This window comes from Cibotium barometz, chromosome 4, assembly GCF_041138505.1.
Source record: "Cibotium barometz isolate CiBa-2024 chromosome 4, ASM4113850v1, whole genome shotgun sequence".
Lineage (NCBI taxonomy): Eukaryota > Viridiplantae > Streptophyta > Polypodiopsida > Cyatheales > Cibotiaceae > Cibotium > Cibotium barometz.
The window spans coordinates 57842951-57851654 of NC_141049.1; the positions used below are offsets into that span (position 1 = coordinate 57842951).

General features: G+C 46.2%; 1 protein-coding gene across 1 annotated transcript in view; it reads left to right on the top strand.

The window, feature by feature from the left end:
- LOC147639431 (F-box protein SKIP1-like) overlaps positions 1–8389 on the top strand; it is a 56491-nt gene extending 48102 nt beyond the window's left edge. The window contains exon 2 of the mRNA XM_086791265.1: positions 7648–8389. Coding sequence (XP_086647391.1) covers positions 7648–8221 — 574 coding nt within the window. The 3' untranslated portion in view covers positions 8222–8389. The remainder of the gene's footprint in view (positions 1–7647) is intronic.
- Positions 8390–8704: the final 315 nt, after the last annotated feature.

Consider the following 8704-nt stretch of genomic DNA (forward strand, 5'->3'; position numbering starts at 1 on the left):
TCGGGACATGTCAGGTACGAGCTACGTAGGCCAGTTTCCACAATAGAGAGTTTGCATGTGTCAGTCTCCTTACCCACTTGGAGAATTCATCAGATAGGTTCATGTAGAAGTCAACCTTAGCTTTAGAAAGTGCATTAGCAAGCATGTAGAAGCTAGATGCATGTTAAGCATGCCTATGGGCCAGCCAAAGGCCAGCCCATGGCCATGGGACACAGTCGACAGCCTGTGACCTGCAGTTGGCTAGCACGAGATGCCTACAAGCATTGGCCAGCATCAACACTTGCAGAAAAGCATCATAGGCAGCATATACAGCAGGCCGACAGCGTGGCATGAGGTCTGAGGACATGCTCCAATTGGCCAGCATAGGACACAAGAAGCAGCAGGTCAGGTAGATGATTCCAGTTGGCCAGCAATAAAAAGGGCAAATATGATGTTAAGTGCAGCATTAAATGCTGTTAACTAGCATTTTATGTCCCATATAAACAGGCCGACAAGCAGTCGCCTAGTCCACAGCATCATAAATCATCGTTCATAAAATCAGTCTATAGTAGTTCAAGAGCAATTATGTGTGCCTAGAGCCTCCGGCTCCTTGAGCATACATTCAACATTCACAACACTTGATTGTGCTAGAGATTGAAACCTGAAGCATGGCTGGTCATGCTGAAAACCAGCATGGACAGCACCTAGGGTGGTCCCTCGACCGTGTGTTCGCGAGTTTGAGTGCTCATGAAGCTTCCTACAGGCTGAACAACAGTCTGTTTTTCTCTCTCCTCTTAATCCGCTGTTCAAAACTCTGATTTTCTGTTTGGAACCCTAAAAATCAGTTTTCTGATGATTTTATCGCCGAAAAGGCAGTTAAACAGCTTGACCTCAGTTTGTTATTGATGCTGGTCGTCATGGAGATGAAGGGCTGTGTATGCTCTTTCTTCCGGCTGTTTTGAAGAGGAAGGATATGTTATGTGAAACTCTGATCTTTTGAAATCCGGTGTTGTTAACACCCTCACCTTTGAGAACTTATAAGAACTCCTAGAATAAAGAAGTTATCCATTAGGGGGGGAAATTGGGGAGGGGGGGTTTTTGGTCCCGATGTTGTGTACTGTTTTCTTCATCTTTGTTTGAACAATTTGGTTTTTTTGTGAGTTGTGGCAAAGCTTTGAACACTAAGAACGGAGAGTTGTGGATATCGTGGTTGTGTCTGCCCCAACCTGATTTGGTTATAGTTACCTTGATTTAGAGGTTGTTTGTTACATGCGTTGCGATCACATCTTGAGTCGTGCAATATAATCTCTCTCTACAGCTTGTGTTTCTTTCACTCTCTCTCTCTCTCTCTCTTTGCACACACCCCAACACTATGGCTATCTTTGAACCTCCTTAGCTCTACACTGTGCTACCCTAACCCTAGGCTTGATCCTTCAGACACCCCTTGGAGTCACAGCGGCATTGCCTTTGGGATTGTCCCAAGGCAAAAAAGGTTTGGTGTGGATCCTCTGTATCTTCACCAAGGACCAGGTACTTGCCCGCACCATCACTTGGGGGGCGGTAGCTTGGACTTTCGAGACAGCAGGAGACGGGATAGGAGGCCCACAGGCCCCTATCAGTAGTATAGCAGCATGGCACATTTGGCGTGCTCGTTGTAGTGAGCCATGGAGGGCACTACCACACCACCATCAAAGCATATGGACGGACATCATACGGACCCTTCATGGCCAGTGGGAGAAGCTTCAAGGCAGCTTTGAGCGTACGCGGAAGCGCCCGGGAAGCTTTTCTCTGCAGATTTGGAGCAGCGATCCTTTCCTCAGGGGCAGAGAAAACGAGGTTATGGCTTTATAGACTACCTGTTTGGCTGTTCCCCCCTCCCCCCCATTGTATGAGATAGCCTTCCTCCAAGAGCGACCAGCCAGCGAGGAAGAGCCCCTCTCTATCCCCTATTGCTTTTCTTGTCTCCCTTCATTGAGATTGGGTCATGTACTTAGCCGTTGTGGTTGTATTTTTGATAACCAATGGAATGACCTTTTCTTGGAAAAAAAAGGGGTGGTGGCCTTGTCCAGGGATGGTGGAACCGTTGTGATGGATTCTCCTGATGGGGTGATGTTACATGTGCGAAAGCTCTGTGTCTTCTTTCAGCCCTGAACACCTTTCCTTGGAACACATAGATGTAGCCATGTAGAAGCAATGGAGAAAAGAGAGAGAAAAACACAGTTTTCACCTAAATCTACAGTATATTAATAATACCAAAAAGTATGTATGTATATACAAAGCTGGTGGCCATGGGCACACCCAAAAAGGTTGTCTTGATTATGAAAAGTCCTATATCTGTCCTAGTCTATGAGCTATCCCAAAAGGGGATCCAGATACCAAGAATGAATCATGCACAAGCCTTATATGGGCCCAAACTGGTTGACCTGCTGTCGGCCAACAGAGAGGACAAATGAATGTAATCATGGAGCCGACCAACCGTGTAGCACTGCTCTACAAACCTGTTCCTGCACCCATAGGGTGGCTTTTGGGATCCTCGTGTGCCCTGCTCATGCCCTAAACTCTATTGTTTACCTGTTGCCCATCAGGGATTAGCCTTGTATTAGGCATGCCCATGTGCATGCACATGACAGGAGAAGACCCTCACCAAGGAAACAAACTATCCGAAAGCTGACAAGAACCATGTCGAAAGAGAGGCTGAAGAGGATAGGAATCGGGTGAAGGAGAAGAGGAAAAGGAGGGAGCGGCACTGGACGACTGGGAAGGGGGGAGAAGGCGGGGGACACCGAGGAAACAGGGGTGGAAGGATGAGGTGCTGGCGGAATAGTGGGGAAGCAGCAGGCAGGCAGGTGGAGGGCGGCAACAGACAGGCGGTAGGGCGGGCCAAAAGGCAGGAACGGGGCAGGTGGGGGGTGAGCTGCAGGCAGGAAGGCGAGGGCAGGCGTGTGCAGCACGGCAGCAGGGGGCTTAGGCCGAAAAACGGAGGGCGACCACAGGGGGCTTCTTGCACAGGTAGGGATGTGGATGGGAGGGATGTGCAAATGGGCAATAATAATAACTTGCATGTTTCTCCAAGTGGGTGCGAGGTGTGTGAAGTTATGCATCCTTACACACACGTATCAATGAGGTGTAAGCTTTTCCAGGATAAACTGTCCACACATTAAAATGTTCACCCATATACTAAATAAGTGTGAACCAGCCATCATAATTATGGAGCTATTGTTCATCTTGGTGACACAACGGAAGCAATTAATGAATGAACAACCTAATGTTTTCGGTACAAAAGGTGATCATTCTGCTGATCTTAGCCAAAGTTGCCGTGGACGAAGCTGTCTTGGTGCAAAACTCTGGCTGCAGGTCCTACTCCTGCTTTTCCAATCGCTTCTCTCCTTTGTGTTGAAGACCTCCTTCATGCTGCATAACATTTGATGATGCAATTGTGTGATGGTTGGAAAAAACTTGTTTGAAACATCTCCAACTTGTACTAAACGTTTTTTGGAGTTTTTTCATAAGTTTTTTGTTTGATTGTGGAGGATCTCGAGGATGATGCAGACACTTGAGGCTTCTCTTGAGAATCTTTTTTTGGGCTTGGTGATTGGTACAATTATGTGTTGTACTTCAAACTTGTGATTTTTATTCATGGCTCGCTGCTCTTTGAGAGCTCTTCTCATTCACGATTCATTATAGTTTTCTGTTTTATTGGAATGTAGAATCTTGATAATGACTCATGAATCTGTAGGTTTTCTTGGGCCAGCGGCTGCCCAGACTCCAGTGCCATCATTCCAAACATGTTATTCACCATGTTTTAGAGTATGTAGTGATGTTTTTTTTTGCATGTTTGGAGTGCTGCATACAACACTCAAAACATGTTATTCACCATGTTTTAGAGCATATAGTGATGCTTTTTTTGCATGTTTAGACATTGTACAAGAGATGCCCAACTATATAGAGAAAAATATGTAATTTTTAGGTCTTGTACCCCCCTATACGAAACTTCTTCAGAAAATAAAAAACATTTTGTATCCGTTAAAAAAACGTGTTTCAAAAAATGCATGGCAACCATGGTGATGAAACACGGAGCTGTCTTTAAATACCTTCAATGCATGTGATAGGAAAATTTGAAATATTTGGGCATCTCAATAAACCCCTCTGTTAATGTGAGAAAGTAGCCTTAATATAGACTCATTCGTAATGGGAATGTGTCAGGTTGAACCCATGTATGAGGATGTAAAGCTGCCAGAGATCATCCCTAGCAACTCTGTTTGGCTTTAGTTGGTTAGAATGACAGCTTGTGATAGTGTGTATTGGAAGGGCAGTAATGCATCCATTGAAGTTTATGAGATTTCCTATGTGGATACCAACACTCAGTGTGACCCTCGGTAGCTAATGGCATAGAGGAACACATGGTCAGCTGTTGTAATCTTTTTCTGCCCTCAAGTGTCTCCCATGTGATGAATCCTTTGAATGTGTGTGAAATGATGCATCTACGGGTGCAAATTGTAGTAAGATAATACGACGTGGGATAGAGGACTAACTGGGGATAATGTGTAAGAGCATTATTATATGTAGTGTCTCTATCTGACTTCAGACTCGTGTGTGTGTGTGTGTGTGTGAGAGAGAGAGAGAGAGAGAGAGAGAGAGAGAGAAAGAAAGATTGTATTAATGTCTCTCTCAGGCCAAAGAGAACTGGCCTATGAGACAAAACCATGTACAATGTATGTGGTATCTCTGAGTATCAGATGGTGCTCAGTGCACAATAAAACAATTGGAAGAAAACTGCTACTGTGAGGTTGGGATGTATGTACATATATAAGGATGGAGCACTACTGGGGTAAATGCACAACTATATGCCGGGGTGATACAACGATGCTCAATGCAGGCATGCTCCTAGTCAGCTCCATCCTGTGGTGAGGGGGGGGGGGGGGGTGCAATATGTCATACATGTCAGCGCCAGTTGTAATGATATGCAAGATGGCTGCCAGATCAATGGGTCCCGGCTGTCCTCTCTCCTGTAGTCGCCTCTGGTGTCGTGCCCGAATGTCCCTGATCATATGTCGATGTCTACAGGAAGGTCGGTATCCGGGCGCTCGTGGACGCCGCAATGCTCGAATCTCCTCTGCTCTCCTCAAAGTGACCCCTCGGCCCATCACTGTGGGATTTGGCATGGCTGTCCTTTGGAAGAAATCGGTCAGCTGAGTCTGTCGGATCTGCGCTCTCCTCTCTCTTGACTGGAGTAACTGCTCTGTGTGTCGGTATATCTCTAGTAAGAAGCGCCCAAGTAACTGCTCTCTGTGTCGGTATATCTCTAGTAAGAAGCGCCCAAGTACTCGTTGGTGTGATATCTGCAGGATGGACTGAAAAGATGTGTCTGCTCCTCTAAAGAGAGTAGGGTAGGTGGCTCTGATTCCATCATAATATGGACATCTGCATACAAAGTGTGACTCGCTCTCCACATCCTCTCTGCATAATCTCTCCTCCCGCGGGATGCGGGCTGCACGTCCAGCCTCAATCTCCAGGGGGTGATGAAACTCGGAGCTGTCCAATCACTATTCTCAGAGCATGTGGAAGATATAGATCCATGTGGTGTGGTCTCTGAATGAAACCATCATACGTCAGCATCAAGAAATGATCTCTGTAGTATGCCATCTTTGTACGGAGAGGTTGTGACGGTGTCACCCATGTGCGCATGATATGTCTCTGAATCAGCTCCTGCTTGATGACACTTTTCCTCTCAGTGTGTGAGAGGGAGAGGTGTGGGGCATGTAGATCATACTGGGTAGGTGGTAATTGGTCCATATCATACCCAAAACTCTGGAGCCACTGGACTACCTGTGTATACCATGAGGGACTGTCCCCTGACTCTGCAAGCTGCCTGGATGCCTCAAAAGCAATGCGCGGAAGTCGGTCCACCGGCATGTCACTGAGTCTGTGAAAGAAATATACTGTCTGAAAGAGTGCCTCCACTAGCATCGGTGGTGGCAGCAAACTCTGCTCTCACAATGTCATGGGGAACGGATGGCTTGCTATGAACCATCCAGGATAGCAGTATGACCTGTGGGCGCTCTATCTGGCTCCATGTGGAGGCTGCCAAGCCTGGTGTCCAAACTGGGTCCATGTACATCAGGGCTGGGGTGACTAAAGTGTCAAAAAGCCACCGTTTTGTACGGGGCTCCTGGAAATGTGCCTGATGGCTCTGTCTCTCTAGCATAGCCAAGGCTGCATAGGCTCGGGTGAGTCGATCATGGGCTGCTTGCGTCATAGAGAATCGCCCGGCTCTGCTGGTGAATGTAATCCCCAAATATACATAAGATGTAGAGACCTCTACTTGGCTGCCCTCAAACATAAAAACAGATCTCCTCCTTATTGCTAGCGATGTATGGAAGATCATAACCTTGGTTTTCCCAAGGTTCACTGTGAGGCCTGTCTCTACAGAAAAGCTCTAGAGCCCCTAGATGCTGCTGTAGTCCCTCCCATGTCTCTGAAATCAGGATAATGTCATCAGCATATAGCATAATATGTACCTGCGTGTCCGAGATCTACCCACCGACTCCACCTCCTCGCTGAATATAGTCTTCTACCTCGTCGATGTATAGCCCGAAGAGGGAGAGAGAGAGAGAGAGATTAATGTCTATGAAATACCCAAAGGTCTATGAGACCAAAAAGTAACACATGTGATCCATGTGTAAACTGGATGTTAAAAAAACATGAAAATGAAAAAAACCATCTGCCGGGTCTGCGTAGCACATGGTGCACACAAAGAAATGGTGTGCCACCACAAAGAATCAACGTCCACCTCCAGTGGCGGTGCCTCTCTATGGCCGGCATCTACCTCTTTGGAGGGACTCCACCGTCTCTCTAACGACACCACGTATGCACGGGGCCAAGGGATCATGAGGTCAGCTGTGTTAGCACGTCTAAGATATGTCTGCTTCCTCCAATCCTGTTGGGGCTGGGTAGCGGTTGTCATAGCCATCCGGTAGGGGCCGAAGAAGTGTGTGATGGAAGACTCATGCTGATCCCACCTCTCTGGGTGTTGCCTCATCAAGGCCTCTTGGTGACAACGGAGCGCACACAAGTACAAGCCCAAACATTTCTGATCTCTAAAATGCATCATGCATGTGAGAGGGCCAAAGGCATTCTGGAAAAGACAATGGAATCTCCCCCATATCTCATAAGAAACTGGGCGTCTGGACTCTGAACAAGTGTCTCTATCTTGGAGTCTTGCATAGTCTGCATATCCGCTCTTTCTGTGGGATGCCTTCAGCCCTCTGTACTCAATCAAAAGGCAATTGGGAGACACCCTCAACTGACCAATGGTGATCCTCATAGCATGAGATGTGTGTCCATAGATTTACCCCCGCACATGTCTTGCTTATGCATGTGGACAAAGCAAGATGGTTTGTGTTATGGCTTTTCTTGTTTCATCGGCTTCTGTGATTCACACTAGTGGTATTTTGAAATTGTTTGGTTGATGTTATAAGGGATTTATCTAGGCTAAACATGGTGTCCCAATTTTGTCTTGCTGTGAGGGGGGGGTACATAATTATGCAAATTAAGTATTAAAATTGTGCGCGCACGTACATCACAATTCAGGTAGTGATCTAATATTATATTCAAGATAGCATACGCGTGTTCTGACATGCAATCCTGTATTATCTTTTTCCCTTTCAGGTGCTCATCTGTTCGATATATATCTGTTGCGTCATCTTGTGGAATCGTGGACTTGTCTATCTATCAAATTGCTAAAGCCTGTCCACAGCTTGAGCATCTTGACTTGAGCGAATGCCAAAACTTGACAAGCTACTCTTTTGAGCAAGTAGGTCTCAACTGCAAGTCTTTGACTGTCTTGAAGAGAAATAGGTTCATTGGAGACTATGATCCTGCAAGGAAGAGGCTACTACCACCAGAGTATTCGCGGACCACATCACCGGCAAATGCAGATGCAGAGGTTCATGTGCTTTCGAAGCTGATGCCGAACTTGAAACACCTGGAACTGAGGTATTCTAAGCTCTCGGATCAAGGCCTGTTGTCCTTGGTGGATGGATGCACCAATCTAGAACACTTGGACTTGACGGGATGCTCGAATTTGACAAGGCGAGCTTTAGATGAGGCTGAGGAGAAGCTACTGAATTTGAAAGTGTTCTGCAAGTCAACGACACCCATCAGAAATCACCTTGATATCGCAAGGTATGGTCATTGGCAGCTCTACGATGAGCGGTTCCAGAGTGGCTTCTTCCAGTTTTGACATGGGGTGGATAAGCGTTGATGCTTATATTATGCTTGTGTGGTAGAGAATAGAGTGAACTCTCATGAGTCACGTAATGTCCAACTTTTGTTCAAAATATGTGATTGTGATGTTCTCTTCATGCATGTAGTTACTAACAAGCTGTTACTGTCGTGAGTTTTACCGACATTATCCTTTGCAGTGGTTGGATTGCATTATAGCAGCACAGATTTGGTCGTATTGCATATGCCTCATGTAGAGTGTTTGTGGTGAATAGAAGGTTCTATTTCAAAGACGGCTTAAAATATATTTGTGAATCATAGTAGTCCAATGTCTATAACAAACCACGAAGGTCAGTTGCTACTCTTTCTGGGTCTGCTGGTAGAATTAACAGGAGAAGCCAAAAAAGGCAATTAAGGTGTTTGCCTTGTGCCTTGACGGACACTGAGAGGGGTGTGTGTTGTTCTGTTGGACTCTGAACGTTATTGTGCTTTTCCCAGCAAT